At 44.8% G+C, this 27,547-nt stretch overlaps 1 protein-coding gene and 1 long non-coding RNA gene across 7 annotated transcripts in view; one reads left to right on the top strand and one right to left on the bottom strand.

Annotated features, from left to right (window-relative positions):
* SFMBT2 (Scm like with four mbt domains 2) overlaps positions 1 to 27,547 on the top strand; it is a 226,246-nt gene that overhangs the window by 96,472 nt on the left and 102,227 nt on the right. For all 6 annotated transcript variants that reach the window (XR_012374583.1, XM_073879943.1, XM_073879941.1 and 3 more), the window contains exons 5-7: positions 7,157 to 7,245; positions 9,005 to 9,251; positions 17,796 to 17,893. Coding sequence is in view for 5 of the 6 variants with exons in the window: in XM_073879943.1 (XP_073736044.1) it covers positions 7,157 to 7,245; positions 9,005 to 9,251; positions 17,796 to 17,893 (434 nt within the window). In the remaining variant the exon portion in view is untranslated. The remainder of the gene's footprint in view (positions 1 to 7,156; positions 7,246 to 9,004; positions 9,252 to 17,795; positions 17,894 to 27,547) is intronic.
* LOC112810010 (uncharacterized) lies at positions 5,333 to 6,724 on the bottom strand. The gene is made up of 2 exons (XR_003204723.2): positions 6,475 to 6,724; positions 5,333 to 5,654 (listed from the first exon to the last, which is right to left on the bottom strand). It is a non-coding gene; the product is annotated as an uncharacterized lncRNA (long non-coding RNA).

Here is a 27,547-nt window from a genome sequence, read left to right on the forward strand (position 1 = left end):
AATTAGCATTAATATCCAACATAGGGAGAGGCAGTTAAGGGATTAGAAAGCTAAAAAGTGTCCTCACACTCTGGAAGAAATTTTTCTTCTGATTGTAATTGCTGAAATTAATAAAATATTAACCATGTGGTTTTTATACCCATGGCTGTCGTTTCATATCCGTGATCTGATGTACAGTTTTATCAAAAGTTAAATTTGGATTGTCAGAAATTTGTTCATGTATAATTAAAGCGTTGTTTTACAATATTTCATATACATTCTTCTAAAAGAAGACTGAGTATGTTTATATAAACATTTGCGTGAAAGAGGGAGCGATGGAGAGCATTATCAAAGAATACTTCACTTTTCACCAGGGTCAGTACCTTGCCACCAGAGTAATAACAGCAGGGAGGCCTTTTCTCATTTAATGCTTACAACCGCCCAATGAAGTTGTCCCCATGAAAAGTCACGTATGACCCCGTAAGACGCTAATTTCAACACGGAGGAACTCTCCTGCTCTCATCCCAATATTGAGGAAAATTCTGAGCAATGTGTAGAATATTAAGTAGCAGAGGGCTTTCTTGTTAAGAGTCTGTGTACATACCGACCAAGGTTTTAATGATTATAATGGTCTAAATATTCCGTGTTTTAGTGATGTAGACTATTCTCACTCATTGTTTCTATTTCAGCTGAAAGTCATCACTCTCTCTTGGTTCCTTCCAGCAGTTCTTAGATTGTGTTTTTGCGAAATCCTGATCTTCAGAGCAAATAATCATACTCCCTTTTCGTAATGTTCAAGTACATTTATATAACTGAAAGAGTCCTGGAAGGTTGAATTGAGACTTTTCCTCCAGTCTATAGATGGCGAGCACTAAGGAGTGTGTGTGTGTATCTGTGTGTAAAGATAATTTTTGCGGCATTTTTCACAAGTTAACATCTTCATCTACATTGTATTTATTACTGAAGATAGGGATGTTTTAATCTGTATGTGGTCCATTGCACACGGTAGGAGCTTATCAATCCTGTTGACCCGTTGAGTCATTTTGCGATCTGTCTTTTCTGTTTGTGGGAACAATTTAATTTGAACCTGTATGAAAAATTAATGTGGATACTTTCCTTTAAAAACCTCTGAGGGAAAGAACTTTATAGTGTTTTATTCTTAATAGTAAGTGTAAGCGCTTCCATTTATAATTCAGGATTCACTGTTGCCACTTCTTTTCTTTAGCGAAGTCAGTGTTAAAGAATAGTTTCCCGGTAAGTCAAAGACTGCTGCCTGACATTGTATTGTAAAGCCCAGTTCTGTTGTGAGCCAGGAGTTTCTGTGGATGGAGCACTCCTACTTACCTCTTCTTCCTCCAGAGGCCACATTAAAATGATAGTAAAGGAATAAAAAATACCTAAACCAACAACAGAAAGAATTGAAGAGAGACCAGTACAGAAAAGAAATTTCAAAAATGTTCCTGCAGCTTGAAAGCTCATGAAGGATTGGTGACTGCCAAAGCTTGGTGGGGACCACTGCAACCCCACACTTGGTGGGGGGGGTACCTTGGAGCCCCTGCAGTGCTGGCTGGGTGGGAGTCCCAGGTGGGGCTGGGAATGGCAGGGTTTAATGGGGTGCCTTTGGTCAGAACACTTCCCAGACTCTATGTCCCCCACACTATTGGGACAACAGAGGACTAGAGACCATGCGTATCCTCCGGGTTCATGGCTAAAGAAATGGACGAACTGCCTGGGGAGAACAGGAGAGGCTAGTTGGAGGTTTGCTTCCCAGATGGGAGTTACCTAACGCTCACTCTGAGCCACAAGCGCCTGCTCCGGGACAAAGTCTCCCGTTCCGGTTTTCTGTGGTCTCCAGTTGAAGTGTGATGCATGACCACGGGCCACCAGACACCCCAGGAGAGCCTCTGATAGAGAGAAGGAGGGAGATAAACCACAAATCACCCCCCAAGTCAGAGGATGCAGGGCATGCAGGAGGAGAAAATCCTCTGGTCTCTGTATCGAGAGGTTTTGAAAATGGCAGAAAAAGCTCTAGACGAAGGGAACAACCAAAGACCGAGACAGAACCAAAAATATGACCCGACAAAACAAATTCAAAGAAACTTTGGTTTAAAGCGAGTCGAGAAAATTGCCATGAAGAACAAAAAAGTCTCCGTGTGTTTGGAGTCTTAAGATACAGGAATGCTTGGCTTTTCCTTTACCTAGAGTAGATCTGAGTGAAAGTGGCTCACTGCCTGTTGTAATTATTCTCCCCGTCTTTTCTGGTGAGTGGAAAGGCCTGACGTAGCCTGTCTTCCCCGTGGACCTGTCTTTTCATCCTGGTGACATGGACAGAGAGGAGAGGAGTATGTCCCTCTGACTTCAGCCCGGGTCTCAGTGTTCAGGATCCACCTGAATGGGCAGCTCTGATGGGCAGCTCTGTACCACAGAGCAGTGTCCAAAGCAGATGGCCTCCTTGAGAACTAAGGAATTCTCTGTGTTTGCGTGTGCTTGATGGGCCTGGAAGTCCAACATGACTGGTGTTTTCCCAAATCCTGAAAAAAAAATGATGATGATCTCCTACCTTTTATTTGGAACCATTTTTTTTTTTTTTAAGTAATCTCTACACCCAGCGTGGGGCTCGAACTCATGACTCAGAGATCAAGAGTGACATGTTCTAAGGACTGAGCCAGCCAGGCACCCCTCTTTGGAACCCTTTTTATAGATAGCTCTGTAATCCCCGGAATGCTGTTGTGGGATTTGGGGGCTATCTCTGAATGTCTTTGCAAAAAAGCATGGGTGTGTGTGTGTTTTCTTTTTCTGAAACTCATGTTCATGATCGCTTCCTTCAGGGAGAGAGGGGTTCCTCCCCAAAACGAGGTGTTAAAATAGGAATGTAACTTGGATTTTTTAAAAAGCAAAGTTGAATAAAGTATATATATTATCTGTGCTAAGTTTATATAGTATTAAAACTGAATAGGACCTTGAAAATGACATGTTCATGACAAGGTTGTACAAAGATCCTGATTTTATTCTTCTTACGAATAAAGAATGTTCGTACGAGGGACACCTGGGTGTCTCAGTCGGTTAAGCATCTGCCTTCTGTTCAGGTCATGATCCCAGGGTCCTGGGATCGAGTCCCACATCGGGCTCATTGCTCAGCAGGGAGCCTGCTTCTCCCTCTGCCGGCTGCTCCTCCTGCTTGTGCTGTCTCTCTCTCTCTGTCTCTCTAACAAATAAATAAAGAAAATCTTTAAAAAAAAAGAATCTTATGAACTCTCAGGAGTATGTCTGTATAAGTTAAAAACATGGGGAAGTGATTTCAATGTTATGGACAAACTTTTATCCATCTACTTTTTTTCATTTTAATCATTCCTTTCTTGCTGTAGAGTTCGCATTCGATGTTATTGGGTGTGTGGTATGTTGTAGGTCTTCTGAAATTTAATGTGTGGATCATCTGATGGAAGAGATAATGACCGTGGGGCAAGGAATTTTTATCCTATTTGAGAAAGATAGTTCTTACATCCATCCTAGTTGATTTTGAGTCTTTGAAGAGAGATGTTCTGTAGTAAATGAAAATTTGTAGTCTTAGAATTTCTAATTAGAAACTTATGTGGACCCCCAGGAGAGTACAGATCAGCTTCTATTGCAATGAATTCTAAGGAATTTCTAAGCAATTTTTATTATACTAAAATTTAACTGAATTCAGTATTACTTAAAATAAGTCCATTGAGAATTGTAGACTTGTTAGGCATAGTTTTATATATATATGGCAGTATTTTCTGCAATAGATTTTAATTTGAACATTTAGAGTTTTGAGAACTAAATGTTGACTGAAACAGTTTTTCTTTTAAAAGTCACAGTATTTGGGACACCTGGGTGGCTCAGGCAGGTCATGATCTGCCTTCAGCCAGGTCATGATCCCCGGGGTCCTGGGATGGAGTCCTGCACGGGGTTCCCTGCTCAGCGGGGAGCCTGCTTCTCCCTCTGCCTCCCACTCCCCCTGCTTGTGCTCTCTCTCTCTCTGTCAAATAAATAAAATCTTAAAAAAAAGTAACAGTATTCCTGAGAACTATTCCCTTTCTACTTCTTAATCAAAAGTTGTTGGTCTGTCTTTACAGCTAAGATACATTTTTTCAGGGAGAGTAATTTGTCTAGATATTCTGTGGCGCATAAAAGATTGCTTCAGAGCTTCGTGTAGAGACATTAATGGATAGTTACAGGGCCTCTGGACTGGAGGGCTCACAAGGTATAAATTTCAGAAGCATCTCTAGTGTTCTCTTACTGTGACTCAACCCAGTTCAATTTCAACATTGCACGATGTCTTCATAGGGTGATTGCATATTCAAAAATTTTTAATTTAAATGTTCAGTTTGATTATGTGAATGTTAGAACCAACCCTTAAGTGAACAATTGAACTTTCTTCTTGTAGTGGATATGGACATAAAGTCTTTCGAGTATGGGACCATTTTTCACTCAACTATGCTGATTGTCATTTTTTGGTAAAAAGATAGGGAATGCATATTTACTGGGTGAAGTTGTATATTGTCTTCATCTTGAAACATTTGGTTAGAGAGTCATTTTCATTTTATCTCTGTCATGCCTACAGTTTAAATTACTGATTTATCTGTATGCAAAAGCTTTGAAAATCATAAGATTCCCACGGAAAGGCTCCCTGTAGGATTGATGTTTGCATACTCGAGTTTGAGGCTGGCTCTGACCTTGTTTATTCTCTGAACTTGGGAAAAGTTAGTTAGGAACATCCCCCTCAGAGTACTGTTATGATGATCACAAGACACAGAGTAAGCTTGTAAAGTATAAGGTGAATACGAATTTTAATTCATTTGTCTTGTATGCCATTGCCTTTTGGTCTTCTCAGTAACTGTGGGCACTCATGAGGGCTGTCTCCATCCATTCACCTGCTGTAACAACACCACCACCAAAAACCGCACTCTTCGGGCCTTTATAAACAGCAGAAATTTATTTCTCACAGTTCTGGAGGCTGGAAGTTCAAGATAAGGCCCCAGCGGATTCCACTTCCTGGCTCAGAGTTGGTTCCTTCTGCCGGAATTTCATGCGGTGGGAGGGTTGACGAAGCTCTCCGGGGTCTCATTTATGAGGGCACTAATCCCATCAAGAGGGCTCCACCCACATGACCTCATCTAAACCTAATTATCTCCCAAGGTTCCCGCCTCCTGATGGAGTCGCATTGAGCATTAGGATTCAGTATGAGTTTGGGGGAACACAAATCATTTAGTACACAGCAAGGGGCTAATTTAGAAATGGGTATAGCATTGAAAAATGACGGCTACACTTTTTAATGACGGAAAGGACACAGTAACAGTTCCTGCCCCAAACATACGCATTACCTCATGAGTGTGCATGTAGAAAATAAGGAAGATGGTATTTTATTTGAGCAAAAAGTCTAGTGGTAGAAGCTGATGAATGGGTGAGTTGCTGGTTGTTAAGCAGGGCCGGGGTTAGGACACTGTATGGCTGAAAGCTGGACTTTGCGGCTTTGTCTGGATCCCGTTATGTTGCCTGAATTCTTCCACTTTGATTTTGCTCTTGGTCTTACGATCCTTAACGGGCGAGGGAGGGATATTGACTGAGATGCAGGTTAGTGATCAGAATAGCAGGTGTTGCTACTGTTCCCCCTTCTCTTGGTGATCATGCCGACACACGTTCCCAGTTTCAGTCTGGAATTTGTGGGAAGGAACAATAAATAGTTGGTGAGCTGTGTAATAATTTAATATACACTTATAACAAAACAAGAGCTGCTACTTATTAATTGCCTGGTATGTGCCCGGTATGGTTACATTTTACTGATGTGTGTATCTTCTTTAATCCTCCTAGCAGCCCATAAGCAAAAATGGTGTTAGCACCGTTGCACTGATGAGGAAGGAGTATATGATAAATCGATAAATCGGGTAAATTACTCAAAGTTATAGCCAGTGATGGCAGAGCCCACTGTGGAGCCCAGTTCCCTCTCATGCCATGACTCTGCTTTTCCCTCTACATCAGTATAGCCTCGTTGCCTTCTGTGATAACTCTGTTCCTTGAGGCTTGAGCAAGAAATGGTTGCATCATGGCTCTGCAGGACAAAGCAACGTGCAAACCACTCGAGTCTGGAACCTTTCCTGGAGGCTAAGTATGGGATGTGTTCTAGGCCATGCTCACCAGCCTGCTGGCTCTCCACATGATCCACAGAATGGGTGCGCGCGAATCTGGGTCATGCTTCTCCGGGGAGCCTGGGATGCCCCAGGAAGGCTCAGGGCCTCTCCTGGGTGTGGACGTCACCTGGTGAAGCCTTTGGAGATCTGTGCTTCGGGGGACGTGCCAGGAATTTACCTGTTTCTCTAGTCTCGGGTTCTAAGCACTTGGAGATTGTTGGCTTCCAACGTCTGAAATTTCTTTCTTCAAAATGTCTCAGATACATCCCTTCCTGGCTCGCGGCATGGTCCCTGCGGTTTGGGGCCCCATCCCTTTTGTCCTTGGAGCGCTGTAGCAGCTTCTTACCTGGGTTTCTCTGCCATTAGCCTCTTTTGTTTCCATTCGAGCCACTCTGCTATTTTCAGATCCGTTTTATGCGGAGATTTCCTGTTGATTAAATGTGCCTGCTTTCTGGGGCTGTCGCTTGGCGTTGTTCCCCAGAGTCCTGCGCTCAGACCGGGCCGCAGTCGGCCGATGACTGTGCTGCCAGCGTCCACTTCCTCCCTCCCTGGTGCACTCTCCTCTGCTGTGTGTCTCAGTCGGATAGTCCCTTCTTCCTCTTCTCCACCTGCAAAATCCTTCTGTGTAATTCAGAGCCTGCTGCTGTTTTTCCACCTGGAAACTGCCCTCTGACTTTTGTCCCTCACTGATCTCTTCCTTCTTGGAACCCCTCCCCCCACCCCCGAATTCTGTGCGTTATGATATCTTCTTTTTACTCACGGAACTTTCTGAGTAGATTCTCATAAAACTTCAGGGCCCCCTATTCTTTAATGTCTGATGCCCAGCAAAATCGGTAGGCGTAAAGTCACCCGTTGTGGACAGATTTCTTGTCGCCGTGTTAGCTCTTCACCGCAGTGCTTAAAATGAAGAAAACTATCGAAATAACACACGTGTACAGAAAAGTGCTGATTTTAAACTTAACCTGATACTCCCCTGCTGTGCTGAAGTGTTTTGTTTTGTTTTCTTCTTCTTTTTTTTGTCTCGCCAGCAATCAAAGAGAAGTACACAGACTGGACAGAATTCCTCATTCGTGATTTGACTGGCTCCCGGACGGCACCTGCCAACCTCCTGGAAGGTGTATGTATTGTTGTTATTCAGCTATTCTGTGTCTGAAGCCTCACGGTTACATGAGCACCTTTGCCTATATCCTTCGGCAGGTACACGTGTACATGTGGATATATCTATCCAGAGAGCCTAACTTCCTGACTTCAGTTTTTTTCCTGAATTGTTTAGGTTAATGATTCTCATAGCACCGAAGTGTCTTCACCTGTGGTCAGCTTCAGTCTGAAGCCTAACTGAAGCCTAACTTCAGTTTTTTTCCTGAATTGTTTAGGTTAACGATTCTCATAGCACCGAAGTGTCTTCACCTGTGGTATAATCAATAAGTGGAAAATTGGCTTCTGTGTGAACACATTTTTAAGTAATACTATGTTAGGATATCTTTCCACTATCCTATACATGTAAGCCTCTGTCCTATATTTGCGGATATAGATAAAATCCTGGAGAAGACCTGTTTTGTAGAGGTGACCACAAAGCATATTTGTGTTCTCTTATATAGTCTTGGAGCATGTTGATAAATGGTTCCATGGACTATTCCATTCTGGATGCATAACCTCACGCTAACAACACGCATGTGTTGAGTAATAATCGAATTAGCGTCCCTTATGAAAACAAGAGGAGAACTGGCTAATCATATTTCAGTGTGGTTAAGGTGTGCTTAAGGTACCAAAGAAAAAACAGTTTAATCTGCCATCTTGATAGTTCATTTGACACTAATTTTATGATAAAGCATTTTAATATTTACTATATATAATAGAACAGAAGGAGCACTGTACTGTTGTAAGTAATCATTGAGTTACCAAATCTGTTTGAGGAATGCTCCCCCCAAAAAAAGGGGAAACATAGTAAATAACAGGAATATGATGTGGATTGTGATGGTATGATTATTCTCTTAACATTAACAATGAATTTGGCATTGACTTTTGGAACACTACTGTCTGATAAACAGTTATCCGGTTTTATTCTGTGAAGATTTTGCCTGGTGTATTTGCTTATCTTAATGGCTCTTAATTTGTTTGGTTAACAAATCAAAATGATGATTCTTCACCCTTTCAGAAGGACACAATGTCTTACTCTGTTCATTTTTTGTTTTAACATATTTGCCTACAAGGCTGACTGAACAATCACCCTTTTCACGTGCTAACATGCTGAGAAGGTTTCTTATACGGGCAGTAATTATATATATATATATATATATATATATATATATATACATTTTCTAAACCAACTATGGGATCAAGTGTAGAAATAACTTTACATAATTGTCTAATGTAGCTGATCGTTAATGTGTATTATACATGTCATTGACACGTATTCATGCTTTGCCCAAAGTATGAGAGAGTCTTAATCATTAGTGTGGTAGACATTATAAGATGAATGTCTGTTGAGTCATGGGGTAAGTTGATAGCCCCATAGTCTATGGGAAAATAGACATTTAGCTACCACGTATTTTCTAGCAGGAGGCCAATTTGGTGTAACTCTTCTTAAAAGCATGCTTATTTCTAACAAATGCAGTTTTATCTGGGAAGGGTGATTTGTTTGGTGAGAATTGAGAACAAACTGTTATGTTCTGTTTACTTGTGATTCTTGTTGTTGGACAGAGGGCTGGGTGGGGTGAACGTGTGTGTGGAACAGGATGGGGGTGGAGGGAAACACCAGACTGTTTGCCAGTAGCTTGGATGATGGTGTGAAAAAATATTATCTTCTGCTGTCATCTGTTTCCATGAGAACCTTAAAATAAAGTTTAAAATAAGGAGTTTTGCTTCTGTTTAAACAGCCTCTGCGAGGGAAAGGCCCTATAGACCTCATTACAGTTGATTCCTTAATAGAACTTCAGGATTCTCAGAGCCCTTTTCAGTACTGGATAGTTAGTGTGATTGAAAATGTTGGAGGAAGATTACGCCTTCGCTATGTGGGATTGGAGGACACTGAATCCTATGACCAGTGGTTGTTTTACTTGGATTACAGACTTCGACCAGTTGGTTGGTGTCAAGAGAATAAATACAGAATGGACCCACCTTCAGGTAAGGGCCAAAGCTTTTGCTGCTGCAAAGTATTTTGGTAAAAGATGGGATATTTTCCTGGATGTGTCTCTGGAGAGTTTGTTAGCTCCGTGGTATCATTTACATATGTGTAGGTGAATATTAAGCATTTTAACTTCAAAATACTCTTCTATGGGAAATAGAACTCAAGACCTCAGTAAATAGTGTTCTAAAAGGAGAAGGCCATAGAGGCTGTGCTGAAGTTGATCTCATTCCTTTGGAATCACTGATTCACAAATGAAAGACACCATGGACTGGGACTTGGTCATATTCAACCTTTTTCTTTAGGAATTTTGACAGTCTTGGAAGTAGGTTCCAAAATCTCTGCCTGCCCATACATCCTCCATTCATCCACCCCCCCATCCATTCATTTATCCATCTGTCTCCCTTCATCCATATCCCTCCCTCCGTCCGTCCATCCATCCACCCATCCACTTACCCACCTATACATCTACTCACCCTCCAGCCTCCCAGCCTCCCACCTATTTGCCCCCATCTCCTTCATCCATCCATCCATCCATCCATCCATCCATCCATCCATCCATCCAACTATCCAAACAAATGCTATTGTATAATCTGTCTTGACCTGGAAATAGCAAAGAGGAAATCATACTTTTTTTTCTGGCATGTCATGGATTTTATTTAGCTCCAAATGCCCTGTCAAATGACTTTCTACAGACTTAATTGGATAGAAGAATGCATTATGCTTCCTGATGTGTACCTCACTGGGCAAAAATCTCCCTGTTCACAAACTAACCGTTCTTGAGTGTTTACTATGTGCCAGGTGATTTTACATCTGCTGTGTTGTTTGTTTTGATTACAAAAAGTGCTCCATGTTTGGTGTGAATATTTCCTTTTCCAGCAGAGAAAATTTGAGACTGAGGTTAAGCTACTTGTCCAAAGTCATCTAGCTTGGAGAGAGGGGATATACTATAGTTCAAATTCCTAGGCCCTTTGCTCATTTCTTCCCATCCCCCTGCTGCCCATACTAGACTTACCAACCTTTTGATGGGTATCTTCAGAACAAAAAATGTTGGATCCTTATGGAATTAAAGACATCAAGGTAGAAATAATAATTTCTTCCAGAGATTGCTGGTTTTCATTCTGATCAATTTCACCAGGTATATTGGAAGCGAAGAGCCAAGTCCTTTGTTAAAATTGCCAGAGATTTTTTTTTTTCTCCCCTATTAGTTGCCAGTGCTAGTCTAGAGTACACGAAACCGAAGACTTACATTTTTCCTTTCTGTCACTCAAAGGCTTTAATTGAAAAAAAAATTTTCTTGGTTCTGTATGTCATGGATTTGCATTTGTGTTGAGTTTGACAGGCATATAGACACATAACATGGTATTTTATTAGTAGTATTGTTGTCAACATTTTGAGAAGCAGCCAGGAAATCCATTTCTACCCTGAGTAATTTTGGACTATGATGACAAACAAAGGGCCTGTCAGTGTTGAGAAGAGATCTAAGCTCACATTTGCCTTGGGATTCATAACCTAGTAGGAGAAATTTACTTTGTGTGGGAAGTTGGGTGTTTAAATCTTAGCTTAGTATCTAATTGCTTTATAAATTTTGGGAGATCCCTACATTTGCCAGTGTGAACATTTATAGCAAAGCAAAGGATTATTAGTGGCTTCTTAGGTTCTGTTCAGTGTGCCTTTGCTGTGAAGTCATGGGACTCGTACTCAAAAGCAAGAATGGAAAGTGTCACCATAGAAACTTGGGAAATATTTGCAAAGGAGAGCGCTCTGTCTCTTTTGTAGATAATTTAATGTCTTTATAAGATAAGAATAAATTGTGTTTACTTGTCTTAGTAATTTTCTGGACACGAGTTGTCCATTGCACAGAAGAATTCGTGGGTGTCCCTTAAAGAACTTGGAGAAGGCATTCATCGTTAAGAAGTTATTTTCCCAACACTTAAATTGTTGGCAAGAGAAATTTTGTATGAGAAGAGGAAAATAAAAGGCAAAAGGACCCTCCAAATGTGGCCTTTAGTTCTTCAGATGCAGCAGTTGCAAGATGAAAACTGGATTCTCTTGCCTCATTTAGCAGAACAGCATGTGGGGCTGCAATTATTACCTGTGTGTTTTATTATTTTTTTAAAGTTTTTATTTAAATTCTGGTTAGTTGACATACAGTGTTACATAAGCGTACGATATAATGAGATACAGTGAGTCAGCACTTCCCTCCATCACCCGGTGCTCATCACGACAGGTGCACTTCTTCACCCCCATCACCTGTTTCCCCCACCCCTTACGCATCTCCCCTCTGGTCACCAGCAGTGTGTTCTCTAGCGGGAAGGCTTTGTTTCTTGGTTTGTCTCTCTCTCTCTCTCTCTTTTTCCCTTTGCTCATTTGTTTTGTTTTTTAAATTCCACATATGAGTGAAATCGTATTATATTTGTCCTTCTCTGACTGACTTGTTACACATAACATTATACTCTCTAGTTCCATTCATGTCATTGCAAATGGCAAAATTTCAACCTTTTTGAGGGCTGAGTAATATTCCGTGGTATATATACACACACCACCGCTTCTTTATCCATTCATCAGTCAGTGGACACTCAGTCTGCTTCCAAAATTGGGCTATTATTTACAATAATATGTAATAATAATAATATGTAATAATAATAATATGTAATAATAATAATATGTGTTACTTTGGGTTTGTGTAAATTAATTTCAAGACCCAGAGTAACTTAAAACTTACGTGGTAGTGCTCTTTGCTTAACTGAAATATAGGTGGGAATAAAATTTCAGGCTTGCATCAAGATATTAGCTACTGTTCTTAATCCCGAGTGTTGAGTATTACGTGGTGTGAGAGGGAGATTTGGAGGTGTGGGGGCCCAGGGCAGAGGATAGATGGTTCAGGTGCACCGTGAGAGGAAGCCGTGCGACCCCCCAGCCTCCCTTCCCGCTGAACTGTGTGTCCCCATGGACTGCCATCATCGCGAAAATGAACCACTTGATCCTCTCTACTTTTTAAAGGGCACGATCTTTCTCAACTGTTCAGTACCAAGAAAGGTAGAAATAGGAAGTAGAAAGTAGCTAGTTTTCAGAACCTCCAGGAAAAGGGGCTCCTTTGATGTTGCCCACCAGAGTAGCTTACAGTCACTGTGCCTTTTCATTTCTGGCCCGAGTCGGAGAACACAGGTCAGGGCTTTGCACCCTGGCCTGTCCAGGGGTCATGTAGGTGCCGGCGGAGTAGGTCGAATGCAGCTTCCGTGAAGAATGGGTGAGCGGGCAGGGAGTGGTGAAATGCCAGGTGATCAACGAAGGGCGGCAGTAGCTAAAGTCCTTAGTGGTCCAGGCTTTATCAAGAAGTGTACAATATAGTAATTCAGCATTTCCCTCCATCACTTCTTCATCCCCATCACCTGTTTTCCCCCCCCCCCCCCCACCTCCCCTCTGGTGACCAGCAATGCATTCTCTAGAGTGAAGACTCTGGTTTTTGTTTTTTGTGCTTTTGGTTTTTTAATTTGTTTTTCATTTTGTTTGTTTGGTTGGTTTTTGCTTGAGGGACCTTTAATGAAGGCAAGAAATACAATGTGGAGCAAGAACCATGCAGAAGGGTTCTGTTCCAGGCATTTTGCCTTGTCCAAGTAGAATGAAGGCGCCAGGTCAGACTTTTAACTGGCATTATTTCAGGCATTGTTCCAACCCCTTCATCTTACAGTAGAGTCTGAAGCCTTGAGGTTAATGACTTGGTGGGTCAGGGTCACACCACTGAAACGGAGCTGCAGCTAGAACACTGGCGTCCAGGCTCCCAGCCCAAGTCTCCTTCTCCTCCATTACACTAACACTGGGAGTTGACAGAAGAAAGGGGGAATAGGAAGGGTGATTTTTCTCCATAAATTAAATCAGCTTGAAAAGCCAGGCAGATGTGGGGGAGTCCCTTTCAGCTTCAGTGTTGAACGGAAGGCAAACCGCACTCATTTAGGGACTTTCCGGCACATTGGCCTCCCCTGTGACCCACCGGGGTGCTAAGCATGCCCTGTCTTCGGGGTGCTGTTCTTCTAGATGTAGCATGGCCCACCCCCCTCGCTTTGTTCAGACCTGAGAGGATTTTAGTAGCCACTCCAACTGAACATCTGGGTCTGCATTTTGCTGTCTCCCTAGTGTCTGACCCAGTGCCTGGCACGTAGTAGGTGCTCAGTGAATATTCGTTGAATGAACTGACTAAATAAAAACTTGGGTATGCCTGGAGGGAGGGCAGGAACCAGCCAAGTCTACCTTCCAGGAGCCAGATAATTGATGGGGCTGTGGATGCCCGTCTGGAGCGGAGGGCCTGGAATGAAGACACCCCCGGAATGGCAGGGGCTCTCCTGTTCTCTCTGCACTGATGTGGGAGGGGAGCTTTTGAAGACAGGGTCAGACCAAGGAGAGATGCTCTGCTATTCAGCACCCGGTATGGCTCCAGGACCTACCCCTTGCACAGGAATATGGCCTGTGGGCTTCCTGATCATTTTTGTTCCTCTTGAGGACGCTGGCGGAGTAGGAGAAGCATGGACTTGGAGCCAGGGTCCAAGTTAGCTTCTCCTTGCACTTCTCTTCCTCCCTCCAGAGCCCTGGGAAGTGCCTCTACTTTCCTCCTCTGTGAAATGGGGGTAACTGTACATTTGCTGTGCTGCTGAGTGTCAACAGTGCACCGCAGGCGATTGGCGTTTTCTGGGTATTCAGTCTGTAAGCAGAGTTTTATGGTTACATTTGGTTTTCTGAGAAATTTAACTAGGTCGTTGAGGTCAGGAGTGTTTTAGAGATTCCCCCCTGCTTTCATATTTCTGGATGCTCAGAAAGCAACGTGGAGTCTTACACGTTTTTGCAGAAACTAAGGACATGAAACTTTGTGAGGTCTTTCTCGTCTCTAGATGTTTTTCCATATATATATAAATATATATATCTATATATATTTATATATATATTGCCTTCGCAATTTTTATGCCGACGTTTCCTTTTCCTTTTTCTTTTCTTTTTGATAATTCCTGGAGTCGAGAAGCTTGTGAACTATTTCTTAGTCGAGAAACAGCCCCCAAACACTCTTTGTATCAGGTAGCTCAGATGGCCATAAAGAAATGCCAGTGAGTGGGGGGTTCAGACGACACAGATGATTTTTCTCACAGTTCTGGAGGCTGGAAGATCCCAGATGAGGGTGTTGGCAGGGTTGAGTTCTGGGGAGAGCCCACTTGCTGATTTGTGGATGGTCTCTTCTTTATGTGCACACGGAGAGACCGAGAGCTCTGGGGTCTCTTTTATAAGGGCACTAATCCCATCATGGGGACCCCACCCTTATGATCTCATCTAACCTTGATTACCAACTCTCCCCCCCCACCGAAGGCCCCATCTCCAGGTACTGTCCTGTTGGGGGTTAAGGCTTCAACATATTACTTGGGGGGAGACACGAACATTTGTAGCCTTCCCAACATCTGTTAACAGCCATAGACCAGTCTTTGCTCACTGGTGAGAGAAGGAAGGAGTGGTGGTTGCAGGGTACATGAAGAAGGGGATCACCCCCCCCTCCAGGCCTTCATTTAGTCTGGGGCTGTGAGCTGGTGGTCTCACGCCCCTCTCCTGCTTTCTGCAGCTCTCACCTTTGCCAAGAGCCAGCCAAACGCTTGCGCAGAGGGGGATCGCCTCATTTTCACATAGGCTTCTAGTTAAAGATGGATCAGGCCCGATTTTAATTGCTTATTACTTCCCCACAAACAGAAATCGACATGATACACTCTATTAAATTACCTGCAACACAATCATTTTAAGAAAATGGTTTATGTTCTTTTAATGGTGCTATTTATTGTCCATAAACTTGCCGGTGTAACCAAGCAGCTCTCTGGCTAATGAAACACACACACGGAATATTGTTCACTGCTTATTGAAACCATTAGGTGTTTAGCTTTTGCAGGTGGTTGAGCATACTGAAAAAAGTGCATCTGATTTTCACCTTTTAAGAGAAGTGGGCCTTGCCATGGGGTTGCATTCCATATTAGGGCTTTATAGCCTCAGAAAGAAGACAAAGGACCTTAGGATTGTAGGACAGAGACCCAAATCCTGAGGAACCTGGGTTTCTTGGTCGATTCAGGCTGCTACAGAGAATAAATAGTACAGACCTGGTGGCTTCTAAACGGCAGCATGCATTTCTCACACAGTTGTGGAGGCTGGAAACCTGAGATGCAGGCACCCCCAGATGTGACGTCTGCTGAGGGCCCGGCCTGCTTCCTGGGTCACAGACGGGGGGCCTTCTTGCAGTGTCTTCCCATGGGGGGAGGGGCGAGGGGGCTCTCTGGGCTCTCCTTTGTAAGGACACTCACGAACGCCATTAATGGGGGCTCCCCCCCATGACCTCCCAAAGGCCCCACCTCCCGAACATCACTTTGGGGGTTAGGATTTCAACGTATGACTTTGGGGGGACGGCAGCATTCAGCCCGTGGCCCCGGGCTTCTGGTTTGCTGGGAGAGAGATGGCATCAGGAAGACTGGGGGCTCGACTCTCAGGGATGACGTGGGCCCAGTGGTGCCCTGCCAGGTGCGTGTGGACACAGGTGTCAGGAAGGGCGAGCACCCCTGCGGGGGTCTCTAGGTCACCTGGCTTCGGTTCCGGGAGTCCGGCTCAGACTCTGGCCAGCTGGGCTTCTGCTCGAGGGCTTGCATGGTTTTCTCGCACCAACATTCTCTTGTCTCTTGCCTCCCTCTCTGTCTCAGGGGCTCCCCCGCCCCCAGACCACGGGCGTTCAGGCACCAACACGGTGCGCCCTCTCCTGCCTTCTCCACCTTTCCTGTCTCGACTTTGGCAGTTGCCATCCTTTCTCATGACTTGCTTCTCCTTTTCCTACCATGCCAAGGCTGAACTCCCTGGCCAGCTTCCACATCCCGGGGAAAATGAATTTGTTCTCGCCTACTCAGGAACCCCCCTAGGCTTCTGCGTGTTGTTTCCCTCCTGAGCCCCTCATGACCTCCTGCCCTGGTGTCCTCAGGTCTCTCCCTCCTAGAGCCCTCTGAGTTGCCTCTCCTCCACTGGGATTTTGATGCAGTGCCCCTGAGCTGAACCACCTTCCCGTCCTCCCGGGACAATTCAGAAGGCTGCGAACTGGTCCCTCTTCCTCCTTTGTGGGACCCCGTGATGCGCGATTTCTCCCTCAACACCTCTGCTCACCTGTGGATGTTGGAGGGACCATTCATCCGTTTTCTGCACAGGCGTTAACTGGGGCCTCACTGTGTTCCCCCGAATATGTCAGAAGCTACTAAGAGGAATCACATTCTATTCTTGTTTTGATATAGAAATGCCTAATTGGAAAAAAAAAAAATTCCTCCAAGGTCGAAGAGTATAAATAAAAGGCTTAAAAGGATTATAGACAATATCCACAGTAGAGCCTCTCTTGTCATTAAAAACCCTTTACGGGACTTTGCGTAACCAACCATGAGTGACAGGGGGCTGTGCCTTGATAACCTGACTCCTTCCGGCAGCATCTCTCTCCCATCATAATTATGGGAGTCTGAAAAGACTCAATAAACTGCTTGAAACACAGGAGCTTCAGGCTCAAGGTGAGTTCAAAAGCTGTGGGCATCGAAATATATGGCTGCGTGCTGAAAAGCAGACATGCAAGAAATTAAAAATATAGCCCCAAAGGTTTAATGTTGCCTTTTAACTGTGCTTAAATTCATATTCATGTCCTGTCTGTCTGTCTGAAATAGCCTGGGTTGATATAGGGAAGGTATAAACATATCTCCTTCAAGTGAGTGCTTCTGCAAATCCTATTTTGATAAGGTCTTAAATCCGTTGAAATCAGATCATAAAATCCCCCTGCAGTCTCAGCAATCGGTGAAAACAGTGCTCAACAAATTTTTTTCTTTCAGTTTTGCATTCAGCCAGCGTAACCTCCGTTCGTAAACCTCTCTGCCCACCCCCCTCCCCCCACCCCACCGCCTGGGGGGGAAATATGGGCAACATGTGGTGTGTTAGCAACATTTCAAGTGTAAATATTAAACTTGGTAAATTTTAATTTACCCTTTAATAATTTTCTGGCTTACAGGGGCTATTTTTAGTGTACGAGAGCTTAGAGATCTAGTGAAAAATGTGCTGTAATATCTGAAAATGCCAGGCAAGAGTCATTTCTAGTTTAGAAGTTTATCCAATAACAAGTTCTTCATCAGTGGATATTACTTCCCAGGTGATGCATGGAATTTGGGGCAGCGGATGACTGAAGATGGTGCTAATGTGATTTATGCCAATAAATTACTTATGGAATGCCCACAGAATGCATGCAAATGTTCCTCGAAGGGCCCTGTGAAGTTTAGTCTTCATTTCTGATTGCAGAGTCTCAAGTTGCTCTTTACCTTGTCAGAAGCTACTAAGAGCTTTTTACTGTCAGAAAATCCCGTTAGCAGGTGGCCTTTTATGGGGCAGGGTGTGAGTTCTTAGGGTCGCTGAGTTTGCCGAGTGACTCTGAGAACTTGGCAGATATAAAATTCAAAGGGAGAACCACCCCGCAGAATATTTTAGTCCTTAAACGCTTATGTGGTTTGCTGTTGATACAGAAATCTATCCTTTGAAGATGGCGTCTGAGTGGAAATGTGCTCTGGAAAAATCCCTTACTGATGCCGCACACTTTCCTCTTCCAATGGAAGTATTTAAGGTAAGATGTGGGTTCGTGGCGACTTGTCTGTTCTCCTCCACACTGACCGTTCTCCAGTGAAAAGTTTCTCACAGCCCATCATTTTCCACGGTTGGAAGAGCTACCTGCTCGGCCTGGTCCCATTTGAAATGTTTAAAATGTTACCTATGTGCTTTTGCCCTGTTTTGTCATCTTCACAAATTCCTCATATTACAGGAGCCTGGCTGGAATTCTGTGGCTTTACCGCTTTTCTCCATGTTGTATTATTATAGAATAATAACACCTCGTGTGCGCTCCCTCACCCCTTACGAAAGGAACAGGACACGTAGCAAGTCTATTATTGGTATTTGTTTGGTAAAAATAATAGAAAGTGATGCTCCTCTTGATGGTTCAGTTTCCTGGATGGCCCGAGAAATGTGTGTGAGTATCCGATGGGCAGTAGGTCTGGGGGGTGCTAACAGAAGGGAGGGGGACACACAACTGAAATGGATCACCAGGTTCTCATCACTGTAAAATGATGGCTGATACTTCTACGTAGATGAATAGGAAGCTGTGGGTGATGATCCGTGCGGGCCGGAGGGAGTCCCGAAACGTTCTCTCTCTCCCTGGACCCCAAGTCCTTGGGTGGCTCAAACATGGTCACTGCTGGCTGGAGGAAAGTGGTTTTCCAGGCCTGAGGGGGCACATTTCTGCCACACATGTCCCCTGAGGAGACCAAAATGCCGATGGTGTGAGGTGCCATGGGCAGCAAGAGTTTAGGGCCTGGGCGCGGGCTTCCTGAATTTCAGTTACCCCGAAGGCCCCCTCAGAATTGGAACCCGTCGTGGCAAATTGTGAACCTTCTCGAGCTGCACTTTCCTTCTTGTAGAATTGGACTTAAAAAGATGGCTCTTGAAACTAGGGATGAAATTATGTTCTGAGGCTATTGGGTAGATGACTTTTACAGTGTTTTGATCCTCCTGTATTAGAACAGCATAGATGGAATAGGCTGCTAGGGGGTAGTGATCGCTGGAAGTAAAACGATGTCTTGGGCATTTTTTTTTTTTTTTTTGCTAACTGATCAAATACTTCTTTTTTCACCTCTCCGTCCTTTCTTGCTTTCCTGATAACATCCTCCCTGGAAAAGATAAAAAATAAGAAAGAAGCACAGCTTTTGCTTTTCCATAACTTACCTGGCTCCATGGCCTCTGCGTGTCTCCCCGGGGACCCCGACAGTTGGCGTCCACTCTCTTCACGGTGGCCCTTCGTGATATTTTAAGTGTATACACTGGATCATGTCCCTCACTCTTGACAAAATAGGTTTTCTTTTGAAGTATAGTCTACACCTGTGAGGAGCTCAAAGCGTAACGGATGAAAGCACGAATAGGCACCTCCAGTCTAGACATGAGAGGTCGCCACCAGAAGCATGTCCTTCCCTGACACGCTCTCCTGCCTCTTCGAGGGGACCCGGCACACTCACTTTTGTGGGGATCATTTCGCTGCTTCTCTCTGTAGTGTTACTGCTGGTGTATGTCTTCCTAAATGTTATGTATTTGCTTCTGACAAGGTAAGAAGCAGGTCTAAGCCTACCTGTTTCAGAAGAGGCCTTTGCCTGGGGCACCTAGCAGGCTTCGTCAGAGGAGGGTGTGACTCTTGATCTCCAGGTTGTGGGTTCGAGCCCCACGTTGGGTGTAGAGATTACTTAAAAAGAAAAATCTTAAAAAAAAAAAAAAAAAGAAGAGGCCTTTTCCTGCTCTTTGGAGGGGAAAATAGCTGGATGATGTTTGGGCAATAAGCTGGCTTTGCTTTTCCTCAGTTGACAAGAGTCAACAAAGTCATGAGCTGGTCTTAAGAGAATTAGGGTTTATTGTAGTTGAGCCATCTGCCAGAGCTGCAGCTGAACTCCAGGTACTGGACATCCTGAGAAATACGGACAGGAACCAGTTGGTTTATATTTTCTGTTTTTATAGCTTACTCTGTTCCAGGAACAGGCCCAAGCACTACTCTTCTGTGAAGTGAATGGAATGTTCTCCTCAGCTCCAGGCAGCTGGGCCTAGAGCAGGGACTGGGAACCTGTGTAGTGTTTGGTCAGAATGAGTCAAATACTGTCGGCAGCCTCGGTCTGCCGTGCTTTGGCGTTCTCCCCTCAGGTCATGAAGATGAGGCCACGCTGCAAGCCATCTTCAAGATGGTGGCCTTCAGTATCCTTCTCGCTTTGAGTGAGAATGTCTTTATTCTGTCTTCATGCTTCACTGATTGGGTAAAGAATTCTAGGCTCACTGTCACTTTTCTCAAGAATTTAGAGGTATCACTCCATTTTCCCCTCCCTTCTCTGGACTCTTGTATTTTCCACCATTGTCCTGCAGTTTCACAGTGGGTTGCCATGGTGGACATCTCTTTTCTTCCACAGTGCTGGCCACCTCTGGTGTCTGCAGCTCATGCCTTTAATTTGGGGATGTTTCTTTTTTAAAATGATGTCTTCCACTGTTCTTTTGCTTTCTTGATCTGTGAGTATGTGGACGTGCTATTCCTGGACTGGCTTTTTACTTTTTTTTTTTTTTCCCTTTCAGTTCTACTTTTCATTTCCTTGTCTGTTTGTGGCACTTTAAGAAGTTTTCTGAACTTATTTGTGCTGTCCTGTTTTTACGAGCGCTTGTTTGGTGGGTTTTTGCTGAATGCTGTTTATAGCGTCCTCTCCTTGTACCACATGGACGCATGAGTTTATCTTGTTGGAATTACTGTTTTTTGAAAGTCTTCTTTTTTCCCCTGAATAATTTGTTTCCTTCATGTTGGTTTGGGTCCTGACGTTCTTGTTGGAGGCTGAAAATCCTTGGCCGTGGCTCTTGAGTAAGAGAGGGGTTAGAAAGCTGAAGGCAGAGGTGGTCAGTGTAGGTGACCTTGGAGAGCTACTTCATTGTACGGTGCTGATTTTCCAGGGGAAGTTTTTTGGCTTCCAGCCTGGGGCTCAAAGTCCAGCCGCTGGTGGTGTTGAGTGAGTGAGGCAGAAGAGGGCCGGGGTTTCGGCACCGAGGGCCCCAGGCACCTGCACCCGCGGTCCAGGGGCCCTCTGTTTCACCCTCTCTGCAGGAGACTGGGAGGACGGTTGATCTTTTGGAGTAGGGAAGGGGACTTCTTCCCTCATCTCTTCCCATTCACTCCCAGTTTTTTTTTTTTTAAGATTCTGTTTATTTATTTGAGAGACAGAGCACGTGTGAGCACAGGGAGGGGTGGGGGCGGGCTAGAGGGAAGAGAAGAGAATCTCAAGCAGACTCCCCACTGAGCGCCAAGCCCAACTTGGGGATCCATCTCATGACCCTGAGATCATGACTTGAGCTGAAACCAAGAGTCAGATGTTCAACCGTCTGCAACCCCCCCCCCGCCAGGCATCCCACATTCGCTCCTAGTTTTAGGCCCATGTGGTATTACTGGTTTCTGAGTCTCCCCCGAGGATTCTGCAGTTTCCTTGGGTTGGTTCTCAGCTTAGCTGCTGAAGCCTTGGGATTTGGCTCTGTTGATGGTGTTAAATTAGTCACTTCTTGTTGATCTGCATTTTTGCTTCCATACCTTTGTCGCTATTGAGAGGGTTCGTGTCTTAAAAAAAAAAAAAATTCTTTACTGGAATTTTGGTTAGAGTTTAGGAAGATGTTAAATTAATGTTTTCGTCTGCCATCTGCATCTGGCTCCCCCATGCAAGCGTCGTGTGGCCTGGGATGTAAGTGAAGCTCCCCTGTGTCCTTCCAGGTTGTTCGGAGCCCGCTGGGACTCCATGCATGCTTCCATCTGCACCTCACGTGTGGTACCTCCCCCGTGTGCCAGGTGCTGGCCTCTCCTCCGTTCATCACATGCCTTTTGTACCTGTCTTGTTCTTTCTGTTAGATCCTGCTAAAGGATTCAACTGCAAATACGCATTCTCTTACAAAGCCCTTTCGGGGCCTGGGCCTCTGTCCCTACTCCCTTATGCGTCTCTGTGGTGCCTTGTCGCCCAGCTCACACTTAGACTTCATCGTCTGTGTGGTTCTTGGTGGACTGTCCATGCCATTTTGCCTAACTGAAGCTTCAGGAAGGCATGGACCGTGTCTTTCTTGTTCAGTGTTGAATCCCTTCAACCAGACTCCGTGGCGGCAGTAGGGCTCAGGAAATCCTGTCAGATGTATGAACAAATTCTTGACTGGTGTATTTAACTCATTGATTTAAAATATTTTGAGTTAACGTAGTCGTGGTTTAACTGGATATACAGACTTACTATTCAGAACTGTGAGTACTAAGACAGAAAATGTAGAAAGGCTAATAATCCTGATACATTTTTAATTAATAATTTACTAATTCATTAAACATTTATTGAGCAGCTACTCTCTGCAAAATGCTATTGACTTCGATTCCAGGGTCTCATCATTTGTCTACATTTCTCAAAATTCAGTGACCTTCTTCCCTCACTTTAGGGTTTTCCTGTTAGAATTCAGACTATTTGGGGGGTTGCTGCTGGGAGTTTTCATTGCCCTCAATGCTTTGTTCATAATGAGTAGTTGCTCTAAGAGTAGATACTGAATAGTTCCTGTTTTTCACAGGACAGATGGAATGGGCATTTCATAAATAAAAATGGGTCGAGTTGAAAATTATGTGTTCTTAAAGCTCGTGAGGCACTTTCATGAATGTTTCCTCTTATTTCAATTCGGTGGAAAAGAAGTGGGCAGTTTCACTTTCTCAACCATGCTTTGTAGGGAGTGGATATTTATACGTTGAATTTTGGAATCGTGAGAACAACCACCATCCTGAGGCTGTTGTAATAAATTACCACAAACTGGGTGGCTGAAAACAATGGAAATTTATTAGGTCATAGTTTTGGAGGCCAGAAGTGGAAATCGAGGTGTTGGCAGGGCATGCTCCCTCCCAAAGCCTCCGGGGGAGAGGCCGTCCCGTGAGTGTGTCCTGGCTTCTGGTGGTTTGCCTGCAGTCCTTAGCATCTCTTGGGTTGTGGCAGCCTACCTCCGGCTTCTGCCTCCATGTGGCTTTCTCCCCTCTCTCTGTCTCTCCCAGTTTCCCTCTGCTTATGGGGACACCCATCATTTGCTGTGGGCCTGTGCTCATGCTGTACGACCTCAGTTTAACTTGACTGCACCTGCAGAGACCTTGTTTCTAAATCAGGTCCCATGCCCAGGTTCTGGGTGGATGTGACTTTTTAGGGGACATTATGCAACCCAGTACAACCACATTTCCTGAATGTATAGTAATTTAAGAAATCATATAATAGTACTCTGCACTGAGCTATCCTACTTAGCCAGGAGTAATTAAGCTCAGAGAAATTGCATGGGGGCACGGGATGAGGTTCAGACTGTCTTAACAGTCACTTCATGTTAATAAAAACGAGAGGGTTTTTTTTTTGTCTCAGGTTTTTGGAAGTTTTGGTGAGCAATATTCTGCAGGTGAGCAATATTTGGTGAGCAATATTCTTCTATTCTACAAAAATAGAACTTATGTGTTTTTTTTCCCCCTCTGCTATCGCTGTTTGATCATCACTGCTTCTCAGCAGGCAAACTTACTTCTATTATGTTCATTATGGTAAAAGCTATACATGTGTGTATTCAGTCATGAGTCCTCCTTGATGGATGTTGTTATGGAAAGTTGCCATGGTGTGCAACTGTTGCAAGACAGAAGTCAAAGCTATTGCACATTAGTGGCTGGAGTTGAGCAGTATTTCAAAGCAGTTCTTCTTTTTTTTAATTATTTTAACACTGTGGATAAAATGGGTATTTTGATGGAATGAATCTCATTATGCTGCGGTGTCTGTCACTCTGGGGACACGATCACACCCGTGCTTTGGTATTTGTGTATCTATGTCTATAAACGCAGTCCACTAGCGACATCATGCAGAATTCCTCATCTCGCTTGAATACGGACAGTGATGCTGTAAAAACAAGCTCATCATTAGTATCCCTGCTGTGACTTACCCTTGATTTGAGAGAACACTTGGAATGGCTTTTGGGTACCATGTTTTAGTGGGAATTCTGATTTCCCTTATTTGGAAAATGCAGAGGATCTTCAAAAGTGTCCATTCATTTGAAAGACAAGGAACTAAATGAAATGGGTACCAAACAAAGGGAAAGGGATAAAAAGAACGCATTATATTGAAAAATAATAAAAAATATTTTTTTTTCCTGCAAACCAGCCTCATTATTAAGGGACCTAATAGATTTGCTAAGAAAATCCATACATTACTACTCGTTTACCCATGAAGAAAGGTAAGTTTATAGAGGTGACCACAGTGCACATCAGCACGGTGTCTTGTGGCTTCCTTTTTCACTTGTTAGGCAACCTTTGCAACCCATCATTTGATTGTTGACAAGTCCTACTGTCCCAAGTGATGAGACTAGAAGAAAAGTGGCCAGTGATTTCTGTTCTGTTTCAGTTTTCAGTTGCACTAAATATCTGATGTCTGGATTTGGGGGAATTCAGTTAAATCTTACAAATGGGGCCGAGGGAGGTGGGAAAATAAGAGTGTAGCTCCAATTACCATAACATTCCATGTGCCAGACATTCAGAAACCTTCTCTCATCACAGATCCTTTTCATTCTCTGCAGTTCTCATGAGCTGCAATCTACATTTCTGACTCCACTCATTTGCCAGTGTTAAGTTGTGGACATTTCAGTGACGGCTCCTACGTACATCAAAGAGATCTACAAGTACGAAGCTGGAGTCCCCAGTTTGCCAGTTAATTGAAACCAAGCATTTTTCCCCGAGGGGAATACCGACGTGTGGCCCCGGGGAAAGCTCACACTCCCATCTCACTTCACTCGCGACCACAACTTATAATTGCAAGGAAAGAATGTTACTTGAAATGTCCCTAAAACCCATTATCCATTTGTATCCCTTAAAGAAGTGAACTTGATCAAATATTTTTTTTTTCCATTCCATTGGGAAAAAAAAAAAAAAACTTAAAATCTCAAGTGCCTTTGAAATTCCAAGTAAGCTGTTAGCGATTGGCGGAAGAGTGGCAGTAAGTATAAGCCACAGAGACCCGAGCGCAGAACCATGGTGTCGTCCCCGAAGCCTGGCTCTTTCCCATCCCCAGCTCAGCCCCAGGGTTGATGACCGCCAGGACTCGGGACGGGGTTGAGGAGACGCTCATGGTTAGTCCGTGACAGCAAAAGGCTGTAAAGCAAAATTAGCAGAAAGAGGAGCAGCGTGGCGTGCACTCTGGAAACTCCGGTGTAAGCCTCCAAGGGTCCTCTCCGGAGTGTCCTGGGGACGACTCTTCATTGTGACAACATGTGCTTACTGTTGTCTGCCAGGGGAGCTCAGCAGAGGCCTGGCCCAGGGGTTTTATTTGGGTGCTGGCCAAGTAGGCACCCTCTGCCTAGCACGGGTCTAAGTCCTCGACTTCCAGAAGGAAGTTCAGATCATACTGTTGGTACAAACAAGCTGGGCACAGTGGGCCACTCTTCTAGGTAGGGGGGACTTTTTGTCAGTGTAGGGTGCTGTTTACAAGCCCTCTTTCCAGATGGCAGCCCAGGGCTAACCCCGCAAGCAGGCCCTTTCCAAGGATCGGGGTCTCTGGCCTGCTGGACATATTATTCCTTTTCTGCACGTCCCTGTTACATCTATCGACAAAGCCTGGCGGCTCTGCCGTCACGGACTGTCCCAAATTCAGTCACTCTCCTCTTGGTCCAGCACAGCCCCAAGGACAAGCTTGCCATCCCTCTGTCCTGGACTGCTGTGTTAGTTTCAGAACTCTGTCCCCGGCTGCTGATCGTTGCTTCTCTGCAGCCAGAGTGATTCTTTTGAAACAAGATTCAGGCCCTGTCACTCTTTTGCTTGTAACTCTCCGGTGGCATCTCCCCTGCTCAGGGCGTGCTGTCCCGGGTCCGGCATGGTCCTGCTCCCTGCGGGCTTTCTGTCTGAGCCTGTCCGCTGGCTGAGGCCTTCCCGGATGGCACCCCACCCTCTGGCAGACTGCTGCCCCTCCAACACGGAGCTGCCCCTGCTCCGGCCTTTGCGGTCATGCTCTGTCTGCCTGGAACATGACCCCAGATGCCTGCATGGCATCCTCCCTCACTGTGTTCAGGTCTCTGCTTACAATAAGAAGCAGCGTTCTCCACCATCATCTGCCCGCCCCCAGTCACTGGGCTTCTTGTAACACTGATCCCCACGCATATTCTGTGTTCATTGGCTTTTTCTGCCTCAGATCTGTTCCCCCCCCCCAAGCTAGGGCACAAGCTCCCATAGAGCAGATTGTGGCTCCATCCCCAGGGCCGTGAACGGTGCCTGGCGCATTGTAAGCATGCAATAAAAATTCTTGAACGGTTTTAGTGAAGAAGTAAGTACAAAAATCAACTCTGAAGAATGGAGCCTCTGAGGTGAATCCCGTGCGAGTGGCCCTGAACAGTGAGCTGCGGTGGATTGGCCGAGGAGCTGGTGTCCTCGTGACCAGCTCAGACTACCCGTGTCCATGTGTGGCTGAGAGGGAACAACTGAGAAGAATGTGAGGGACGCGTTGGAGTCGGGGGGACATCTCAGCGTCTGTGAGGTCCCATGGCCCGTGGGGTTGCCGTGCCAGTGTGTGCATCTTGCTGACAGTGATCAGAGTCACGAGGGTTGTGTGTGGGCTTGTTTTCTTTTCGGAGTGTCCGACCCTTACTGTCTCTCTTGGTGTTTGCAGGCATGCATTGTAAGGTGCTGGGTGTAATGTATCGTTTACTCATTAAACAGATCTGTGCAGATAACCAGAAGCTTGAGGAATGGACTCCTACTGTCCTTTCGCCCTCGGTAGCTGCCTCGGAGTGACTGCATTCTGCCTTCTGGGCATCTGGCGTTCCACCAGGTGACCTGTCTTGCCCAGGGTCTTATCCACGTGCCTTAGATACGCACCATAACTGCGTAGATGAGATGTGTTTGGGTGTGACAGCTGATGATTTCAGATCATTTCCATTTTTATCGGAAGCTGAGGGAGAGATGTTTTTCAGTGGAATATGGACGCCCAGACTCTAGCCACGATCCATCCCATTATTGCCAATTCTCGATCGATATCTGTGGCTGATGTGGAGGTTCCTGGGTGCCTTCGTCAGGACTCACAGCAGATCAGAAGAGAGTACTTGGTCTAGTATTTGGAAAAAACACCAGGTCTCTTGGTGTCTGTTGTCTTTGACAGAAGTGTCTGTTAAAAGGATCCCAGACTATGTATACATAACTGCTTCGCCTTAAAGGGCGCCCTCGCAGTCTGTTCATAAAGGGCTTTTGCGATGGCCAAGAGACAAGCTAGATGCCGTTTGATCCTGTCTCAAGCTGTGCCAGTCACGATTTCTTCATTGCAGCTCGCTCTCTCCAGAGGTTAGCGTTGAGCCAACCAAGGGAAGGGGCCGCTGGGAGAAGGCTCATTGGTCAAAGAAGATGCCGCACGGAGCCATGAATAGTATTATTATTTTTCAACACAAGCAAACTGACAGAGAAAGGCAGACATTCCAGCACGTACGTCTTCTCTGAAGAGCATTCAGGCAGTGCCCCTACCGCCCTGACGATCCCCTAGCCCGTGATTTCTTTAGCTCTCTTCAGCTTTGAATTATGTACCTGTCGGTGTGATTGTAGATTTAACCTTTCGGAGGGAACCTCTTCTGTATTTGAGGATCGAGACCTAGGTGAAAGGCTGGAGAGAGAAGATGAAGCGTGGCAAAGAGAGAAGAGCTTTTCTTTCTCATTCCTTCTGCT

The sequence above is a fragment of the Callorhinus ursinus genome, unplaced genomic scaffold, assembly GCF_003265705.2.
Source record: "Callorhinus ursinus isolate GAN/ISIS: 27379988/994484 unplaced genomic scaffold, GSC_fseal_2.0 scaffold36, whole genome shotgun sequence".
Classification (NCBI taxonomy): domain Eukaryota; kingdom Metazoa; phylum Chordata; class Mammalia; order Carnivora; family Otariidae; genus Callorhinus; species Callorhinus ursinus.